The sequence below is a fragment of the Phyllostomus discolor genome, chromosome 5 (assembly GCF_004126475.2).
Source record: "Phyllostomus discolor isolate MPI-MPIP mPhyDis1 chromosome 5, mPhyDis1.pri.v3, whole genome shotgun sequence".
NCBI lineage: Eukaryota > Metazoa > Chordata > Mammalia > Chiroptera > Phyllostomidae > Phyllostomus > Phyllostomus discolor.
This window is the reverse complement of record NC_040907.2, coordinates 124,813,570-124,835,466: the sequence shown is the minus strand read 5'-3', so window position 1 is coordinate 124,835,466 and position 21,897 is coordinate 124,813,570. Positions and strand designations below refer to the sequence as shown.

Genomic DNA, 21,897 nt, shown 5'->3' with positions numbered 1-21,897 from the left:
ACCACAGCCCCAAGCTGCACTGGGGCATCCCCCACGCATTCATTTGCTTCCTCATTCTTCCTTCACTCACTGGTTCATCCGACAGCCTCTGGGCTTTTACTCACTTGTCAGACGCTAAGCTCGAAATGGTGGGGCTTTGGTCCTTCCCAAGCCATCTCTGGGTGTCGCTACGCAAAACAGAACCTAGCCTGCCAGGCTGCTGAATGGACTCCTGTATTCCCAAAGCAAAGATCGTCTACAACAGAGGCAGGCCCGGCATTTGAGCTCCCTCTGCCTGTCCTGCCTCTGTTTCCACTCTCCAGTGGATTCAGAGACAACTCACCAGTTCTCCCAAGCTCCCCCTTTGGCAACATGGCATGGTTGGGGCAGCCTCCTGGCCTCTCCACCTCCCCGCCTCCCAGCACTGCAGCTCAGCAGTTGACTCAGAGTTTCCCCACCATGGCCTTCACTGCCGCCACCCGTGTCTGTGGGTCTGCGGAGCCTCCCCCTCTCATCTCTGGCCCTCCCTCAGGCCCTCTTCTCTGGGCGGCCCCTCCTCCCGCCTGGTGGAAAGGCCTGTGAGCAGGGCCTGCAACAGCTGGGGCTTGGTCCCTACCCTGCCCTTGTTCCTGAGCACAAAAGGGGAATGGAGGTTTGCAGCCTGTCCCTTATCAGAGCTCCATGCACAGCAGACTCTGGGACCCCGCCTTCCCTGCGAGGAGCCAGGCGTGGGCTGCAGTCCACTGGGAGCCTCAGGGGAAGGCCGGGGGAAGGCCCAGGGAAGCGGGGGGGCCTGGCTGGGAGCCATCGGAGTAGAAAACTGTTGTCTAGTGAGGACCCCTTGCCAGGCCATGAGGGAGGCCTGCGCTTAGAGTTTAGGACCTCTGCCCACAGCCCCCTTCCTTTCCAGGGTTCCCTCACTGAGATTTATCCGGGGTGCCTTTGGCTGTTTTCTCTGCTCCCCATCATTACCACACAGCTGCAAGGCTTGAACTGAAAGCCCCAAAACTTAGTTTCTTCATCCTCAAAATGGTATCCCAGGTCGATACAACCGTGCAGGAGATGGGTGTGTGTGAAGCTATAGTACACACCCGTGGTCTGTGCCCACAGCACTCACTGAGCACATGCTTCCAGTAGTACACACAGTACACACTCAGGCACACCCACAGCACACATGGTTCCCTATAGGGAACAACTGCTTTTCCTTCATATTTCCCATGAATTAAGAATGATCAAGCCTCTCACACTGGGCTGGATGCTTTGGGAAAGACATCCTTCCACTCGCCCACAGGTGCTACAGCAGGCTAGCTGGCCCAGTGCCCAACTCGTGGAGTAGGGCGCTGGGGTTCTGGGCGTGGGCCCACAGGCAGAGCGGACAGGTGACGCTGTTGTCTCCTGGAGCTGGCATTCAGGTGTGCAAAAGAGGCAGCAAACAAGTACATTTCTATCAAGAAGAAATAAAGAAGGTGGCTGAGAGGGAAAGGGATGGGGGAGGGGAGATGGGTTGGGGGTCGAGGCAGGATTCCCGAGGAGGGGCATTGGAGTCCAGCATGGGGTACAAGTGGGCTGAGGGCAGCCGTCCCACTGCCACTCTGTGTCCAGGCAGAACTGGGCTGGACTTGCCCCCTGACCTTCACCATTGATCCAGATGCCCTGGAAACATGACCTTTGCTGGCATCACGGCAGGGGGTGCCACTTGTCCTTTGGTTGTCACATCCTTGCTGGGTGCTGTGGGTTGGAAAGGTGTTGTCGAGTACTCCCCTGGGGGGTGACATTCACCAAGAGAAGGAAGAACTTTTTCATTCTTCCATGAGCGAAGCAAGGGGGCGGGTCTGGCCTGTGCACGCTGGTTGGGGAGGGAGGGAGCAGGAGGTTTGTCCTTGTCACAGATGTCACAGACCCACTTCTCGCAGAGGGCTTCCTGCAGGGCCGCTTCTGCCTGGAGCTTTGCCAGGTGACCCCGTCCTGGCCTTGTCCTCCTCGCTCACAACTCGGTGACCTTCTGGCACCGGTGACCTTCTCTGCACCCTGAGTCTGGGAACCCCCACATTCTCGCGGGGACCTCTGCACCTCCCTCACCTACCGCTCACCCACCCCTTCTCACCCGCCTTTTGGGCAGGCCAAAGGAGCCAACAGCCCACCCTGTGTTTCATGTCAGAAGGTTGTCACCCTTGCTTCTTCCTTTTAGGGCAACGCAGGGAGAGCCCTTAGGAGCCCTGTACTTTTCAGGGGGGTGAGACTTGGATGGCAACTCAGAAACAGTGCCAGGAAGGGAGGGGAGGAGAAAGCTCAGTAGCTTTGTCATCTAGACCACCAAACTGAATCTTACCAAAGGTGTAGACTCAGACGGGAGAAGACAGAGAAGGCAACTCCCCCTGTCCCACCCCTGCCTTTTCTTCCCTCTCTAGTATTTACTAAACGCTTACCATGCCCCAAATACTGTTCCTCGCAGCCCCCTTGTGCAGTAGGTACTGCCTTCCACGCTATAGGCTAAGAAATGGACACCCAGAGACCCAGAGAGGTTGAGTCACTTATACAAGGTCACACAGCATGGCAGACTTGCAGAAAGGACCAGAACCCAGGACTTCAGGTTTTGGTTCCTTCTGCTTCCCTCACACCATCAGACCCAGACAACTCTCAGCCAAGCGCAGAGTCAGGATTGTAATGCTTGTGCCCTGAAGACTCATGTGGGGTCTTGGCCTCTCAGCAGGAGGGGCAGCCTCATACCCTCCGCGGGCTAAGCGGGCAGGGTGCATGGGAAACACGTCCTGCCAGTCATTCTGCAGACTCCGGCCGGCAGCCTGCCAGGCCCCGGGGCAGGCGCCTGCTTGGACGGGTTCGCTCGTCACCAGTTTGTTGGGCAGCTGGATTGTGCCCGGTGCCATTCTAGATGCTAGTCCCGACCTCAGGAAGCTTGCAGCCTGGGAAAGAGACAGTCAGACCATCAGCTAGAAAGCCCTACCGTATGTGCTACAGTGGGGGTCACTGGGGAGCAGTAAGGGCCAAAATGACCTGGATCTGGCAGGGGCAATCAGGGCACTGCTGGAGGATCCTTGGGCAAGTTACCTAACTTCTCTCTGCGTTTGCTCGTCTGTAATATGACTTTTGTGAGGATTTGAATGGAAGATGCAAATCAAGTGCTTAGCATGACACCTGGCATAGAGCAGTAAGTGTTCGATAAACTTCAGCTACCCATAGATTGCAGTCGGCCCTTCCAGCTCCAGTGTAAGCCCCCTGAGGGCATGCACCGGGTCTGCCTGTCCACTGCTGTGTGTCTAGTGCCTAGGCCAGAGGCTGCACACAGTAGGTACTCAGGAAATATTTGTTTAATGAGTGCGTGGGAAAAGGCCCAGAAGAATTCGAAAGAGTTGGGATTGTTCCAGTTGCCCTGCAGCTGTCCTTGCCTCCCTCCTCCCTCCCAGCACCCCTGCACTCACTCACACCAGGAAGCACCCCCAGCACCCCGTCAGAGATTGCTGCCTGCCGCCCCACCACTCTGCCCTACACAGCTGGGGACCTCCATTTGGCTTGTTCCTTTATCCTTTCTGTCACTTAGTAACTGTGCATGAGAGTCTCCTGTGTTCCAGATGCTAATGGAAAGTGGAAGACAAACTTCCCGCCCTCCATGAAGGGATGGTCAACACTGAACAGGCATTAGAAGGGGGGCTGTTTTATGACAAAGTCTCAGGTACTACTGGGAGTCTTTGCACGGTGGGGCTGGAGAGCCTAACCTGCCCCATGCAAGGCTTACCAGGGCGACCTGAAGGCCAAGGCCATGCACAGGATTTCCTTAGAATTCGTGTGCTATGGTGGGTTTTTTCCTTTAGTTAATTCTTAAAGAATAACACATTGTAAAATTCCTAACAGTGCAGTGTTCTACAGCAAACGTAAGACCCACCCCACCCTTCCAGACCCCCCCAGTCCTTGTTAGGAGGCCTCGTGTACCCCCGTAGTCACAGTCTGTTCTCATTCAGCATCCATATTTTTCTCTCACTGAAAAAAAATCCCATTTTTTCAAATGGGATTACACTACATCAGAGGCCCCCAACCTGGGATGATTTTGCTTCTCGCCCCTGCCTAGGGGACATCTGACAGTTTCTGGAGACATTTTTGATTGTTGCATCTGAGCAGAGAAGATGCTACTAGCATCTTCTAATGAGTAGAGGTCAAGGATGTTATTAAATATCCTACAATATGCCAGAAAACTCCCACAACAGAGAATTATCTAGTTCAAAATATCAATAGTGCTGAGGTTAAGAAACTCTGTTCTATATGAACATATTGTGTCTGTATCTTGCTATATGTACATAAAATTGCAATACATAGAGAGATTATTCACATCAGCCTGTGTAGGTCTTCCCCCACCACTTTTTATTTGGGTGTTTGCAATATTTTGCTATTGCAAACATTTGTACTACAGGGAGTGTTCTTTTCCATATACTTGCCCTTGAGTCACGTGTGAGGTCAAAGAATAAATTGATGGAGGTGGCATGGATGGATCAGAACGTTCAGTAGCAGCTTAAATGAACTGATTTCAAGTCTGTTTGGGGCAGAGTCCATGACAAGACTGCTTCTGGGGTCTGGCTGCCAAGCAGGACCAGGATCCTCAGAAGTCTGGTGGAAAAGCTCTTCTTCGCTCTTATCTGCAGACAGCGGTGTCCTGACAGCCCATCTCTCCACAGGATGAGGGTGTCCCCCACCTGAAGACGACCAGCCAGGTCCTGAGTGATGCCCTGGAGCTGAGTGCCCACAGCCCCACCCTTCCCCATGGAGAAAGGACTTGCTTTGCCCCAGGACTGCCGAGACTTTCTGCACAGTCTGAGGATGAGGAGCAAATATGCCCTTTTCCTGGCTTTTGTGGTGGTGGTTTTTGTCTTTATCGAAAAAGAAAATAAAATCATATCGAGGTGAGGGGTGCAATCACAAGTCTTCCTTATTGAGGGGGCGGGGCAGAGGAGGCCGTCGGCCACCCTGGGCCTGCAGAGGCAACCCTGCAACCGGTGCCCATCAGGCCCTCCTGCGCCCACTCCGTGGGGCGTGCACAAGTCCCCAGTGGTGAGGTTTGGGCTCTGGGCACAGGCCACCTGGGTTGGAATCCTGACTTTGGCCCTTTCTAGCCGTGACAGCTTAGACACGTTATGTCACTTTCTGTCTTAAGTTCTTCTCTAAAACATGGCTTAATTGGGAGACCTGCCTAATTGTAAAGATTAAATGAGAAAGTGTAAAAGCTTTTAGCCCAGGGCCTGGCACGTAGTTGATGTCTAGTACTTGCAAGAAAGCATCAACCAAGACAGATAGGACTTGGGCTGAGTCCGTGCCCTGCCTCTGTCCTTAGCATGGACTGTTACAGTCCATGCCTGCAGGAGCCCACTGCAAGCCCCTGCCACTCTCACCTGAGCGCATCCCTCCACCTGTGATGGCGAGGCACAGGTACTACTGGGGAATAAATGCCAAGGCCAGCAGGAAGCCTCACCCCTTGGGAGAGAGAATCCTGGGGATGTTCCATGCTGTCTCTCAGGGGCCCACCCCCTCCTGGCCAGTGATTTGCCCACAGGAGCTGCCTGCTCATCCTTTATGGGCTTTTCCCCCTCACTTCACTTCCCTGCCCTTCTACCAGTTTCTCCTGTGACCATGTCCCAAACCGACTACCTCTTACCCTCAAATTCTTGCCCCAAGTCGGCTTCTAGGGAAACCCAACTAAGACAGACTTTGGGTAATCAGCCTGGGAGGCTACACAGGGGATGGAGTCCCCAGCCAGTTACTGACCCTGGTCTCCCTCTGTCCTCACAGGGTCTCGGACAAGCTGAAACAGATCCCCCAGTCCCTGGTAGATGCCAACAGCACTGACCCAGCCCTGGTCTTGGCCGAGAACGCATCCCTCCTGTCCCTGAGTGAGCTGGACTCGGCCTTCACGCAGCTGCAGAGCCGCCTGCGAAACTTCAGTCTGCAGCTGGGCTTGCAACCCGCCCAGGAGACCAAGGGGCAGGTGGGGGAGGAGGAGGAGCCCGCCCACCCCGCGGAGCCGTCAGCCCGGCGCCACGTGCTCCTCATGGCCACCACCCGCACTGGCTCCTCTTTCGTGGGTGAGTTCTTCAACCAGCAGGGCAACATCTTCTACCTCTTCGAGCCCCTGTGGCACATCGAGCGCACGGTGTCCTTCGAGCCTGGAGGCGCCAGCGCAGCCGGCTCGGCTCTGGTCTACCGCGACGTGCTCCAGCAGCTCTTCCTGTGCGACCTGTACGTGCTGGAGCATTTCATCAGCCCCCTGCCCGAGGACCACCTGACCCAGTTCATGTTCCGCCGTGGCTCCAGCCGCTCGCTCTGCGAGGACCCGGTGTGCACGCCCTTCGTCAAGAAGGTCTTCGAGAAGTACCACTGCAAGAACCGCCGCTGCGGCCCGCTCAACGTGACGCTGGCCGCGGAGGCCTGCCGCCGCAAGGAGCACATGGCGCTCAAGGCCGTCCGCATCCGGCAGCTGGAGTTCCTGCAGCCCCTGGCCGAGGACCCTCGGCTGGACCTACGTGTCATCCAGCTGGTGCGCGATCCCCGGGCCGTGCTGGCCTCCCGCATGGTGGCCTTTGCTGGCAAGTATGAGACCTGGAAGAAGTGGCTGGCCGAGGGACAGGACCGGCTGAGAGAGGAGGAGGTGCAGCGGCTGAGGGGCAACTGTGAGAGCATCCGCCTGTCGGCAGAGCTGGGTCTGAGGCAGCCCGCCTGGCTGCGGGGCCGCTACATGCTGGTGCGCTACGAGGACGTGGCCCGCAAGCCCCTGGAGAAGGCCCGGGAGATGTACCGCTTTGCAGGCATCCCGCTGACCCCGCAGGTGGAGGACTGGATCCAAAAGAACACCCAGGCCTCCCGGGACAGCAGCGGCATCTACTCCACGCAGAAGAACTCCTCGGAGCAGTTTGAGAAGTGGCGCTTCAGCATGCCCTTCAAGCTGGCGCAGGTGGTGCAGGCGGCCTGTGGCCCCGCCATGCGCCTCTTCGGCTACAGATTGGCGCAGGACGCAGCCTCCCTCACCAACCGCTCCGTCAGCCTGCTGGAGGAGCGAGGCACCTTCTGGGTCACGTAGGGGCCCGGGGCCGCGTGCAACCCTCCTCATGGAAGTGCCACCCCGCCTTCCTCACACCCAGGCCAGCTGTGAGCTGGTGACAGTCGCAGAGGAAGGCGGGCAGCCACGCAGGGAGCAGGCCGCCCCTCTGCTGTAGAAGTAGCCCCCAGGCAGCTAGCTCCCCCACCGCCTTGGTGGGCTGGGGTTTCTTGCTGAGAACAGGACTGTGCCCTGCCCCCTTGAGGGCCATCAAACCAAGATCCAAAGGGCAGGCTCAAGCAGGCCCAGCCTATTGACAGTATCTCTCTCTCTCACACACGTGCGCACACACATGCACACAAACACACATGAACACAAACACACATGAAGCACACATGAAGCATAAATGCCTGTAGACCTCGTGGGCCACAGTGCAAATATGCAACAGTGAGAAGGGGCTGTGGGCACTCAGCACAGTCTCCGGGTTTCTACACAACGCGCCCTGGATTCTGGGTGGGTCCCTTTATAAAGGGCTACAAGACAGACACACACAGGTGCATAGAGACAAGCACTACGTGCACACCACACCCGTGGGGAACGTCATAAAAACACAATCCCACATACACGCATATGTGGAAACACAAGCTTTCCCACTGCTTTAGGCCCACTGGTTTATAGGGTTTGTCTGTATCACACACCTAAAGTGGAGCTTTTACTGATTTGGGAGCAGGGGAAGGAAATGCGGTCCTGGGCCGCTGCCCCGCTCTCTCACTGGGTCAGGTTGAACAGTGGACACAGAGCTGCCGGGTCCACGCCCTCTGCCTGCTTGGAGTCTCAGGGCTGCCTCCGCTGGCCCCTTCACGTTCTCCCTGCTGGCAGGCCGGATATTTTGAAATGGTGCTGTTGACCCTCACGTGACTGCAGCCCAAAGTCCCCATCCCAGCTTGGCTGGTGTCCTAGTGCGTGTCCATATTCGAAGGCCGCCTCAGGCCTGACTGGCAGAAGCAGCTGTGGTCCCTGGAAGCAAAAGGCACCTCATGGGTCCTGCGGCTTCCCACCAGGCCTCTGTGGGGCAGGGCCCGATGGCAGTCCAGAGAGCTCTGGGGGGAGAGGTCACATCGGGATAGCCCCTCCCCTGAGAAGACAGGGACAGAGGTCAGCCCCCTGGTTGGTAGCCATAGTTACATGGTTAGTGTCTGGAATTCCTCCTTTAGGGCTCTGGGAAGAGTATTGCTTAACTTGGGATGGGCTGGGTATTTGTTTTCTGTTTTTTTTTAAGGGGGGGGTTAGGGTATTTATGGCTTGGTGTTTTGTTTTGTGGCTGTGTTTTCATTTTTGTTTCTGCAGAAGTGCCTCTTGGAAGCAAACTGTGCTCGAGGGGCTGAGGGGGCTGAGGAGGCTCTGGGAGGGCCAGGGAAGTACTCTGGCTCTTGCTGGAGGCAGAGGAGGAGGAGGAAGAGCCTCCTTCCAGAAGGATCAGAGCCTAGATAGCCACATGACAGCCCACCCAGGCTTTTCTGTCTCAATGCCATGTGAGACGAGTCTCAGAAACCACCAGCATTCTTTGCCACATGTCCAGGAGCAGCACAAATGAGCAACCCTCACCCCTGCCCCGAGAAGAGGCCAGATTTAAATCTCTCTCCCAGGCCCCATCACACTTCCTGAGGGGTCAGGGCCCATGACCAAGCAGCAATGTCCCCAAAGCGGAAGGTTTTTCCCACTCCCAGCCCAAGCCGAGGAGCAAAGCTCAGCCCCATCTCAGAACTTGCAGGAAGCTGTCACAGTTCACTGAGGGCTGTTTCTGATTTCCTGGACAACCTCTCCATCCGAGCCATCCCACTGTCAAACGCAACCCCAGCAGGCTGCGTTTCGGCTTGAGGAATGTGCACGAGAGGGAAGGAAGGGGCGTATCCGGCTGGAAACTGCCTTTTGAAAAGGTGAGGATGGTAGCCATCTACGATGTCCATTATAATCACCGTATTTGAGCTGCTGGGTCTGCATCACCATGGACTTCAGCTATTCAAGGAGGTCTCCACTCTAGGTTTTCCAGCCCAAGAATAAGTTGTGCAGGAAGCTGGCTCTAATTTGGGGGCCAAAGGGACTCCAGCCCTAAAAACTTGACTGTGGGACAGAGGGGGGCCAGGATTTTTCTGGCAGGCCCAGAAGTTCGTCCCCAGCCCCCGCCCTGCTCCCTGTGCTGTCCTCTCCCCCGGGGTTGGCGGGGGCGTGCTCCCCTGTCCAGGGTTCTTCCTGGGTCCTCCCAGTGCGGACAGCAGACTTCCTCCTTTCTTTCCATGTCCGGGGCCAAGGCCTCCACCCTGAGCTCTGGAGACCTTCGGGACTTCTCAGGACATTGACAGTGTGTACACTGCCAGTCGACTTTATTTATTTATTTTGTGAAAAAGAAGAGACAGAAATACATTATTATTTGCAGGGACTCAGAGCTGTACCCAAATCAAGAAAGACAAACTAATAATAATAGAAACCACGCACCCACTCCACACAAGGACACTCCGGGACGATTCAGAATACAAGAGGGGACTAAACCAAGACTGCGCAAGTCACGGTGGTCCCAGGCTTTTGTTTGAGGAGAGTCCTTGGTTTGCTCTTGTTGATTTGAAGATGCAACAAAAAGGCCCTTTCTGCTGTAGGACCTTCACCCAGGCGCCTGGAACAGGACCCAACCTGAGTGAGTGTTGCCTCGGGGCCCTGGGAAGCCTGGGGGTTTGGGGAAGGACAGGGTGAGGGGACTGCTGCCTGTCCACCCGCCGGGGCCTGCTCGGAGCCCTGCTGTAGGACTTTCGGCATGGAACTTCGCTGGGGAAAGTGGTCCAGCGGGGGCTCGCGCCTTCTTTTCCAGCGTTCTCTCTGCTCCTGTGGGTCCACCAGGAGCCTTCTGCTCCGCGGCACCCACCTGCCCGGAGACAGAGGGAGCAGTTGAGGCCTCGCCTCACAGCTACCAGCTTCCCCAAAACAAGAGGCCCATTCAGCAATGTGCGCTTACTCATTTTTTTTTCTTCTTGAAGAAGATCTCTTTAGCCTGGCCTGTATAAATAGCTCAGAACATTCCAGACCGTGGTGAGACAGGGCAGTGTCTGACACCCTCTAGCCATCGCCACCACTGCCCATTTCTGGCTTCTCTTCTGTGCCTCGTTTGTGCACCTTGGCGTGGATGAGGGCATGGGGGTGCGTCAGGGGGGGCAGCTCTGTCTTGTGCCCCCACAGACTGTCACTGATTTATTGGCTAAGGTTGAGAGGCATGAGGAATTCTAGGCTTTGTCCCTTTATGTGATGCACCCACTTGAAAATAAATAACTAAATGAACAGGAAAAAAATGTTCAAAATGAAGTTTACTCCCTACCTGCCAGCACCGGCAGCCAGAGGCCGGTCTAATGGGGCAGCTGCTGACCAAACCCCCGAGACCAGAAGACACCCACTCCAGCCATGACAGTGGCATCTCTCCCTGCCGCCTCTGCCATCCGTCCAACAATGGGACAAGTTTCAGCAGGAGGTCAGGGGTCCCTGACCCAGAAGGCGGTGCTTCGCCCAGACGGGTGTAAGTGTCAGATGCAGGTCTCTTCCAGCCCTGGGGGACTGTCCTACTCTAGGGTCTGTTTTCGTTGGCTGTGGGGCCTGTCCCTTCATAAGCCAGCATTGTGAAGAACAAGAGCAGAGGACCTGGCGGCTACGTCCCCGGCAGACCCCTCCCCCTCCAGTCCCTGAGGGCTGAGCTCAGTGGCAGGTCTCAGGAGGGTGGGTCCTGAGTCAGGAAGAGAGGGGGATGGGGGAGCGGATGCCTGCAGAGGCCAAATGGGTCTTGTCAGTCTGTACAAACTGAAAGGAGCATCCGCTGAAATCCAGGGGCCTTGGCTTCCTGAGTTCGCTTGTGAAGAGTCCCAGGACATGGTCTGGCTGGACCGGAGGGAGGAGGCCCAGGGTTTCCTGAACGCAGCCACGCTGCCTCTCCACTGCTGTGGTGTCAGGAATAGTCAGAGCTGCGCTTTACCTCAAAAGGACAAAGCAGAACTGGCAACTTCAGATGTCTTAAGAGCTTCAAGATCCTTGGTCTCATGTCCTTTGTCATTCCATGACTGTGCCCGGGGACCAATCACTTATGTATTTCCAAGGATACAGTCATGGCACCATCCACCTGAGCCTAGCTCATATTGGAATCAGACATGCTGTTTGGAAAATGAAATGCCCCATGTCCCTGCTTCCTCTAACACCGGGCCTGACCTGGGCGCCCCTGACGTCCCCATCTCATCTGTGTGCTCTGGGCCAAGTCTGCGAGGCTCCCCTGCTCCCTCTTGGACCCTGCAAGCTGTCTTTTTGCCAAGACCTCACCCCATGTCATGTTTCATGGCCACATGGTACAGGACACTCCTTGCATGGCCATGTGTGGCCGTGATGTGTACATATGTGTCCGCATGTGTGTATGTGTAGTATGCAGTTCATTCTGCTCAGCCTCGTTGCTCCCAGCCCCACGCCATCAATGTCCCGGATGTCCTCGCCCTGGCTCCAATCTGCCGTCTCCTGGGAACGCGGGAGCTGTCCTTCAGAGAGCGGGCAGCCACCACCGGTCAGGGTCTGCTTTGTGGAACAGAATGTGAACCCATCACTTGATGGCTTACTTGACTTATTTAATTAAAAATGAAACATGCAATGAGCAAAATGTGAAGTGTGTCTGCCTTCCTTTTGCACTTATTCTCAACAGCAATCAGAAAAATTAGCAGGAGAGAATCGGCAGCTGGAGGAATGGGGTGGCTTCTGTAGCATGAAGCAGAGCAGAGGAAACCCTGGCTCCTCCCGAGGCGCGAAAGGCACAAGGGAAGTGTGGCTGAGCGGGAGGGGGGCCCGAAGCGAGCGTGCTGCAGGGCACCAGGACGGTGGAGCCGGGAGCTGGTGGTGGCTGCTTGCGGCTGGCTACAGGAATGAGGTCTGAGGGATAAATACCCAGGCATCATGCAGCAGGAACAGGAGCACTGGCTAGAGGTCAGGGCACTTGGGGACAAGTCCCAACTTTGCCACCATCTGGACCTGTGGCATTGGACAAGTAACTTCCCATACCTGAGCCCCAATTTTCTTTACAATGAGGAGCATACTATATGGTTTACAGCCTTTGTTCCAAAAAGCCCTTTAGAGATTGAAAAGTCAGCCCTGTCACCCAGAACAGCTGCACTGATTGGCGTCACGTGTTGAAACGGTGCCCGAGATTTCACTTGGCCTTCGACAGAATCTCCAAAGGCCCATGAGGAGGTTTCTAAGGATGTTTTCCACTAAAAATTGTAATGGAACCCTTTCAAATTACAACTACATTGCTCTGTCAGTCATAACAATTTTAGTGTGAATTAGATTTCCACCCTTTTGTCTCCTCACAGCCATCTAGAGGGAATGGGCATTTCCCCGGGGAGAAGGCTCATTTTGGGACACGGGAGGGCAGAGCTGGTGGGCCTTTGTGGGTTTAGGGAGCATGGGGAAGCAGGAACTGTGGAGAGACAGAAAAGAGCTGAGTCCTGTGGACAGTAGTGGCACCTGGAGTGACAGGCTAAGACCTGATATAAGGGACTGGGACCCCTTCCCCAAAACGCAAACCTACATCTGTGCGGGTTCACCCAGACCAGGCCTCGGGAGTGCAAACCGGTTCCCTCCCAACCCTAGGACAGAGGCCTCCGCACAGTGACCCCCAACCCGAGTGTGACGGCCACCGCACCGCCCCAGCCAGGTGCTGCTGTTGTCTCCACTCTTCCGGGGACCGGCTGTATTTAGTTTCATCTCTGGAGCGTGTTTCCTACTGGAGAAATAAACTGCCCTTCCGATACAGCGGAGATGCTGCAGCACCTCCCCACCCACTCACCCCTCGGCCCCCAGCCAAGACCAGAAGCCATCGTCCCCCTCACTCCCAGACCTCTTTGGGCTTCGGACGCGTCCCCCACTACACCCCAAGTCACCCAACGCTGGGAAGGAGCTGAATGCCCCAAAGGGTCTCCTGCAGTGACGGCCAGCTGGACCCAGACGGAAGCAGTTTGACATGCACTTGCCCCGGGAGCCCTGCCAGGCACACCCAGCTCGGGAGTCTGTGGCAGAGCCCCAAGTGTGTTTGGAGGAACTGTGGTCGCCTGGCTGCTCTTAGGGGGCCACAGTGTGCCCCAGTCAAGGCCCTGAGACGTCTGGCTTTCCTTTGACCCAGCTTGCCAGGATTTACTCAGAACCATTTTTATGGGTGGGTTCTTTTATCATAAAGACTTTTTTTTTTGGCCAAACAACATTTTTCAAGACTCTGGCATTCTACAGAACAGTCCAGCAGTCAGAAACCTGCAAGTATAAGCATATAGCACTAAAAGCCAGGGCAAGCAGACAAGAAGAGGCAGGAGAGGAAAAGTCCAGGGTCAAGTTCCAGGGCCCCACCCCACCTTCCCGCCCATCTCACTAAGCTGCAGGCTGGGAGCAGGAGCTGGCCTGTGGAGACGGTCGTGGGTCAGAGTCTGAGGCCCCAGGGCATCGGTGCTGCCGTCATAAAACCTGCTGGCGGCCTGAAGCCCTTGGTCCTGGGCTTTCTCAACTCAACCCGCACCTGCAGGTGACAGTGCCCTCCAGAGTGAAGACCCCGGGGAGACCAGGCCAAGCGAAACACCGCAGGACACTATTGAGCTGAGAAACCGGAGCTTGGGGCACCTAACGGAGCTATTTCTGAAATGGCTGGACAGAGGTCACGGACTGTGAAGAGGTCCTCCGGAGATATAATCCTCTAGTAGCCAGTAGACCCCTTGCTAAATGCTGCTGTGAGCTTTATTGGAAGAACAAGCAACTAGAAAGGACTCAGCAGAAAAGCCTTGCCCAAGAAATCCAGAGTGAGAGAAGGAAGGCAGGCAGGCAGTGAGGAAGGGAGGCAGGGAAAGTGACAAGGAGGGGACACACCCAAAAGATGGACGGGGGACGACGGCCACGTTGCTGAAATTGCCCGACAGCCCCAGCCACGCTGTCCAGTAACTCAGGGGACGCGCCCGGCAAGGCCAGGTGCAGGGCACACGCGGCCCTGCCACCCTGGACCGGATCCACCCTGTGGCTGTGTGGCCCACGCAGTGTCTGGTTCTGTTTTTAACAATTGGCATTAGAGGCCAACACTTAAAAATTAAGGGGTTTTATATAAAAACCAGATTTCTGCTTCCTCTTGAAAATCGGGTGTCTTGGTTTGAGTTACACCAGAAGCTGATGCTAAGACAGGGTTTGAGAGCAAATGGTTTATTTGAGAGCTTCAGACCACCCGCCAGGAGAGGAGGGAAGAAGACAGCCAGAAGCCAGCTGCCACCCGGGCAAGTGGAGCAGAATCCCTCCGTAAAAGTCCGAAGCCCTGGCCTTCGAATTACTGAGGGCTGAGGCTACGGAGCCTGGAGTGGGTCTACACCATTCTCGTCAGTCTTTGGCTGAAGGCGGCTCTGGGGGAGTATTAATTCCTCAGCACCATCCCACTGGAGGAACCCCATTCCAGAATTCTGCAACAAGTGTAGGCCCCAAAATAAACACACAGGCGGTTGGGCGTTTCCAGAGCACAGTGCAAGTTTCCAGAGTAAAGTGTGAGGGACTGGTAGGGATCCGACCGTCCCCGGAAACCAGAGGTGGCAGGTCACAGGGGACTGTCGTGCCCACAGGCACGGGGGCAGCGCTGGCAGAAGGGCAGCCCCCGCACTCCCTCTGGTCTCTCCAGCCGGGAGGCGGCACACTCAGCGCTGGGACTGACGGTTGCCTCCACGGGACTCTTCTCTGTGAACCCACGTCTGCCGGAAGTGAGAAAATGTCAGGCCAAGAGGGCACGGCCGCGTCTCCATTCATCACAATATCGCCCCAGGTTCTACGAGGGGGAACCCCCCCAGAATGGAATTTATTTATTTAAAGATGTGTATTCATTCTTACACGTCTAAACTTCAGTCACCTTCCAAGTACTCCCCATTTGATGCACTGCACCTGTCAGGACGTTTTTCCACTGCTCCAAGCCGTTTTTGAACTTGACAATTTTGATACCTTTTAGTGATTCCGCCATTTTTGTTTGTCTCACCTCCTCCACATCAGCAGAATGGTTTTCTCTGAGGACACTTTTCTTCCAGGGAAACAAGAAAAAAAGTTGGTGGAGGTGAGATCAGGTGAATGGAGAGTGTGGGGCATGGGGATCGTGCTGTTTTTGGTCAAAAACTGCTGAACACTCAGCATGGTGTGGGCAGGTGTGCTCATAAATCAGCCATCATGAAATAGGCAAATGTGTTGCAAGAGTCTTCAAAAAAATTCACTAAAGCTGGGCAACGCCTCTCACAACAACACCAGCTGGTACACCGACACAGATAGGTTCCTAGAACACTCACCCAGTGGGGGAAGCCTGCACTACAAGGAGCCCATCCTTCAGAAGATAATTCTGGTTTTGGGGGGTCTGTCCTTGTATAAGCGGTTGAGTTTTCAAGCCCTCACCCCTCACCCCGACCCCCCCACCCCCAACTTAAAGTTCTGGTGGCATGCCAGGGCCTGGGTTGGCTTTCCCAGCCCAGGCTCCTTAACACTTAGACCAGGAATAACGTTAGTCTGGAAACCTAGGTGGCCTGGTCAGAACCCCATGGAACTCAACCATCCCATCCCTATCTCTCGCTGCACCCATGTGGATCTCTCCTGCCCACCCCTCCCCCAGAGCAACATCAGGGAAGAGGAGAGGTAGTCTTGTCCACCAGGAGGGTGGGCAGCAGGTCTGCATTCAGTCCATGCCAGAGCTGCCCTCCTTGGAGTTGCCAACTTCTTTCTGCTCTGCTGCACATGGTCGGGGGTGCTCACATCGGGGTGCTCATGTGTGGGGCCCTACAGGCCCCTTGGGCAGGTGCTTGATCAGTGTGGCAACCCCCAGTGCTGAGTCCAGATGCTACCCTGTTCTCGCCCACCTGGGAAAGCTCAAGAGAGCGACAGAGGAGACGTCGTGAGCAAAGGCCTGGGCAATGAAGGGACCTTGGAGAGTCTGGGGACCGAGAAGAAATTCGCTCCGGCTGAGATGGTGATGAGACAAGGGTCTGGAGAGGAGAGCTGGGGCTTGAAGGTGCAGGAGCCTCCATGCCCCACAAGGAGAGACTGGACTGGATCCTAAGAGCCCGGAGAACCGCAGGAAGGCGGAGTGAAGCAGGGTAGCCTGGTCTGGTCAATCATGTCCCATTTTACAGCTGAGCACAGAGAGCTGGCATGACCAGCAGTGTTGGGATGTGAAGCTACATCCTTCATCCTTACAGGCCCTTCTGTCCCATTTTATGCCTCAAGACTTCAACTTTGATGTGTTGGGACCCCACAGGCCCTGTAAATGTCATGGAGGCGCAAACCCAGAACCAATGGATTCCCTTTGGGTTCATATACGAGCACTCCTCCCCCAAGTGCCAGCTTTTCAAAGTCAGCCCAGGCTCGAATAGCAGCGTGTCCTAGCTGTGTGACGTTGGACCAGTGAATTGCCCTCTCTGAGCCTTAGGTTGCGCTTGTGTAAATAGGGGACAATATGAAGTGGAGGACAGGCATGTGCACAGCGTGCTGCTTCCTGAGCCCTGGTGAGACCTGAATAAACAAGTGGCTGCTCTGGCTTGCAGGCAGTCGGAGGCCTTCGCCCCATGCCTGCCTTCCCGGGAACCTCTCAGTTCTCAGTCAGTCAACAAGTGTTTTGAGGGCTTGAACAAAGGCCCAAGTAGAGCTTATAACAGAACCCGAACCCTAGGAGAATGAGGCCTTCAGCATTTGCCCCAGGCCCTCAGGCCGCCCCCTGCAGGACGAATACTGAAAACTGGAGCTGAGCTTCCAGGCACAGCCCCATGACGCCCCTAGAGTGTGGGTGGCTGAGTGGGGGCTAATAATCTTCAGTTTCCTTTGGGAAGTTTTCATTAATTCCACTTCTGTGTTTTAATATTCTTTCCTCTGACTGGATGTTGATTTCTTTAAGCAGTTTCCCTTCCAGGAAAAAATGCCCTCTGACTTCTGTCTGTACAAGTGGAGAGACTGACACTTGAGAACCGAGAAGACTGGGTTTAAATCAGTTCATTCAAAGCATTGCCCGGTGGGCAGCGCTCCTCCCGCCCCGCCCCCTCCTGGCCCCAGGGCGGGCAGGCCTAACAGAGAGGCTGCTCACGCCTGGCTGGGAGCCCACCCTTCCTGACTCATGTCTCACTTGGCTGGGGAGCTGAGAAACAGTCGAGAAAACATGTGTCAAGACTTGACCATGGAAGGAGGATCCAAGGAGCCCATTACGGGGAAACACTCTGACTCTCGCTTCTAGACGCCGCGCCTTTCCCTTTCTCTTCTGCAGGTGACCGGGCCTCAGCGGAAGCCCCCGGTGTTCCCGGGGTCCCTCACGGGGCCTGGCACAGCACAGTGTGTCAGGCTGAACAAATGAATGCATGACTAATTTTAAGAAGCACTTGGAGTAAGAACTGTCATTTTTTATTGTGATGAAACACGACATAAAATTTACTAATAGTGACATTTAGTACATTCATAACTCGCAACCACATCATCAGTATCTAGGTCCAGAAAAGGTTCATAATCCCAAAAGGAAAGCCCCATGTTCCTGGGCAATCTAATCCACTTTGTGTCTCCGTGGTGTACCTGTTGTGCACCCTTCCCATACACGGAATCGTATACTGACCTGTTCCTTCGTGCTTGGCTTCTTTCACTCAGCATAATGTTTTCAAGGTCTGTCCCTGTTACGGGATGTATCCGAATTTCATTCCTTTTTAAGTTTGAATAATGTTCCATTCAGGGATACACCACATTTTGTTTGCTATTCACTCATCAGATGACAGACACAGGTCGTTTCTATCTTTTGGCTGCACTTTCCTTTAACAAACTTCTTGAGAACCTACTGTGACCCTGGAACTACACTGGACTCCTGCTCATTATCTTTTACTGAAACTTCAAAGCTGTTCTCAACTGGCTGGAAATTACTTCCCCATTTCACAGATAAGGAAACTAAGGCTTAGCAAGGTTTAAGGAACTCGCTGAGATAAAAAGCAGCAAAAACAGCCACAGCTGGTGTGGCTCAGTGGATTGAGCGCCAGCCCTGACCAGTGTGGCTCAGTCGGTTGGGAGCGTCATCCCATCACTGAAAGGTTGCAGGTTTGATTCCTGGTGGAGCACATGCCTGGGCTGCAGATTTGGGCACATACAGAAGGCAACTAATTGATACTTCTCTCTCATATCAACGTTTCTCTCCCTTCCTCTCTCTCTAAAAGCAATGAAAATGTCGTTGGGCAAGGATTTAAAAAAAAAAAGTAGCCCTGGCTGGTGTGACTTAGTGGAAACAGCACTGGTCCTCAACCCTCTGTTAGATTCCCAGTCAGGGCACACGCCTGGGATGCAGGCCAGGTCCCCAGTAGGGGGCGTGAGAGAGGCAACCACATAGGGATGTTTCTCTCCCTCTCTTTCTACCTCCTGTCCCCTCTCTCTAAAAAAATTAATTAATTTTAAAAAAAACAGTAGCAGAAACCATTCAGCCCAACAAATGGCTGTGTGTGGGATGCCAGGCCCTGTCCCTGCTGCAGGGTACAGAGTGGGGAGCACAGCCCCCTCTACACAGTAACAGACCCCATGTCAGACTCCCAGCACATTGCTTACTTTTATACTTACCGATAAAATAAACTGATTAATGATTATATAAGATGGCTTGATTTGTAACCATTGCACTAATAAGTGCCTAGTCAGGGAAAAATAAAACCCACCACCACACCCCGTGTCTGGGTCAGTCCCTCCAAGCATGTGGCTGATGGGATCATCCAGTCTGAAGTGGTTTGGGCCTCACCAGTTCCGGGTGACTCAGCAGCCCCTTTCTGCCCTTGACAGTGCAAAGTCGCTCAGTCTGTATCTGCAGCAGCAACTCCCAGAGGGGCTCTGTTAGCCTCCTGAAGAGGTGCAGCACCTCCACTGCAGGCAGTTAATCTGAGACAGAGAAGCAAGGTGACGGGACCTCTGTCCTGCAGCTGGATCGCTGATATCTCACCACTGACTCAGGAGAGCCCTGGGCTCCTGTGGCTGTGGGGGCAGGGTCCTGAGGACAGATACAGGTGATGGCCCACTATACGGGCCATCTCATCTGAAGCAAGTGTGTATTTGTAATATTGTTTCTCACTCAAAATACTTCTCTCACTGTAGGGCACTGTAGAAACCTCTGGTCATTAACCAGCCTCCTCCCCCCCCACCCCCTGCCCCGGGCATGATCTGATGCAGAGGCACAGGGTGCACAGGGTGCCTCTGTGTCAGAGGCTGCAGGGGGTGCAGTGCCCCGCCCCCGAGGACTGATGGCAGTGCCCTGGCAGTGCCCTGGCAGTGCCACGTGCAAGCTCTTGGAATCTAAGTGAGATGGGCCTTCTTTTCTTACGTACACAGGGATGCCGCCATCTTTGGAAAGTCAGAACCTGTGTATCATGAAGGGTAAGAGTGTGGAGTCTGGAGCCAGCCCACGTTTTCTCAGATCCTGGCTCCGCCCACTTCCTTGCTGTGTGATCTTGGACAAAGCACTCACCCTGTCTGTGCCACAGTTTCCTCATCTTCCTCATCTGGGAAGGGGGACACAAACGGGATTATTGTAAGGACTGAGTAAACTAAGATGTGTAAGGGGCTTGGCACCTAGTAAGTGTTCATAAATATTAACTGTTTTGTTAAGAGCCTGGTCAGAGGTGGGAATAAAGAGAGAAAAATGGAGCTGTAATGGCTTTGCTCTTCAGAACTGATAAGATTGTTTGTGTACCCAGGAACATTTTAAGCATGTGTGTATCTGTAATGTTGTTTCTCATTCAAAACTCTCCAGATACACTTGATTGACAATCATGATGATGATGGTTTATTGAGCACATACTGTCTGTAGGCACTGTGCCCTGTGCTCTCCATGCATTATCTCTGTGGATTCTCCTCCCAACCCTGGGAAATGGGCACTCGATTGTCACCCATGTCACCGATGAGGAAGCCAGGGCTTGGAGAGGTGCAGCAAGGGCGGATCCGAGCTGTGAACCAGGTCTTTCTGCCTCCAGCGCTTGCCCTCAGCACTGCTGTGTCACACCACTGTGGGGACGTCCACGTGCCCAGGGTCTTTGGCACCCTCGTCCCTCTCCTTGGTGACAGGACAATTAAAAGGCCCTTACTCGTCAGCCTTGTTGTCTGGGGCATTTAAGGTGGAGGAAGGGGGGCGTTCAGTGCAGGGGCCCCTAGAGGAAAGGCCCCCTGCCGCCCTCCTGACGCCAGCCCACAACACACGGGGAGGAAGTACAGACTCAGCAGAGAGCCAAGAAATGCGAACCAAAACAATGACCTCCTAAGCTGGCGGACAGTTTGTTTGTCTGTCTGTCTGTTCGTTAACAATAAAACCCACTGCTGGTGAAGGTGTGGAGAAACATCCATTCATCTGATGAGAGGCTTTTGAAGGAAAGTGTGGTAATATGTATCAAATGCCTAAACATTTTGGTAGTATATATCAAACCCTTTCCGTCCAATAAATCCAGTATGGGAACTCATCCTAAGGAAATAACTGTGGTGGGATGCTAAGATTTAATGTTCTTGGACATTAAAATTTGTTTATAGCAGCAAAAAACCAGGAAACCACTTGAATAATCAGGGATTGGTCGAGTAAATTATATTTCCACACATGATAAGACTTTCTGCAGCCATTGAAGTGATCACACAGAAGACTTATAGCAGCTAACAGTGCTTAAGATATATTAGATGACAAAAGTAATCTATAAAACGGTAAATACCACTTGACTCCATTTATATGAAATAAAGTATTCTCAATAACGAGAGTATATTTTCACAGGGAAGTGATTGGAAAGACATAAGCCAAACCGTTGACAGTAAATCGCTTATCTGGATTTTTAACCACTTCTTTAACAAACACATTGCCTGCATTCATCACACTGCACTTGAGAGTGTAGTGTCTGGGGTTGGCTTCTGAGTTGCAATTCCAGTTCCCTCCTTTGTTCACAGAAACCCCTTTCAAGGTCAGTCTCCAAGGACAAACGGGGATAATAACACCAAAGCCCCTCCCCTGCTCAGGAGTGTTGGGAGGCTCCAAGCGAGATGATTTGTGCGAAGTTCCTAGCACCAGGCCTGCACTGCTTTATCATTACCATTGTTACTATGGTACTATAACTAACCATTGTGATGATCAGTGATATAGCCTTGCAATCAGGGAGGAGAAAATCCTGAGTGTTTGCCTCCTTCCTCTGCCCATCAAACGGGAGAGCTGCCCCAGCCAGCGCTCCCAACGGCTGGAGCTCGCACAGCAACTTCCTGCAAGTCTCGGCTCCCACTCGCCAGGACTCCGGTATTCGTCCTCCTCACTTCTATCCACAGAGGACTTGGAACAAACAGTCCCACAAACACCAGTCTGCTGGCCCCAGAGCGAGACGAGGAAGTTTACAAAAATGCATAAGCAAATGTTTGATTTGGGAGGAGAGACAGAAGAGAACTCGCACCAAGAAAGGAGACTTTTCAGTGAGGCCCGAGAGACAGTCCTTCATGTCTGGGCCTCCTTGTGTTGCCTGTTTGTTTCTCTTCTTCACCCTGACCGCCTCGTTGGCTATGCAGCATCTGGCCCCAGGATAGGACTGATTTGAATAAATTCAAGACGTTTCCCTCAGTGCCTCGGATTTGGAAGGAGTCAAGAAGAAACCCCATGGTGTTGTGGGTGGGAGCCCTGAGAGGCGGAGATGGATGGGAAAGAGGAGGGCGGTTGATGACCTCGCGAGGACCAGGACGCGTCTGCGGGGGAGGCTTGTACACGTGACTGGCGAGTTCAGAAACCATGAGCCAGAGGCGAACATGCCCACTGTTGCCAGCGGCAGGCATCCACCTGACCTGGGTTTCTGTCCTCTCCTGGGGCCCTCACTAGGCAGGAG

At 54.1% G+C, this 21,897-nt stretch overlaps 1 protein-coding gene across 4 annotated transcripts in view; it reads left to right on the top strand.

Moving 5' to 3' along the window:
• The window catches only part of CHST3 (carbohydrate sulfotransferase 3), a 36,290-nt gene extending 24,606 nt beyond the window's left edge, over window positions 1-11,684 (top strand). For 3 of the 4 annotated variants that reach the window (XM_028512281.2, XM_036026828.1, XM_036026827.1), the window contains exons 2-3: window positions 4,662-4,886; window positions 5,770-11,684. In XM_028512281.2, coding sequence (XP_028368082.1) covers window positions 4,747-4,886; window positions 5,770-7,054 — 1,425 coding nt within the window. In that variant the 5' untranslated portion in view covers window positions 4,662-4,746 and the 3' untranslated portion in view covers window positions 7,055-11,684. The remainder of the gene's footprint in view (window positions 1-4,661; window positions 4,887-5,769) is intronic. The other variant, XM_036026829.1, reaches the window with a different exon arrangement.
• The last annotated feature ends 10,213 nt before the right edge of the window (window positions 11,685-21,897 follow it).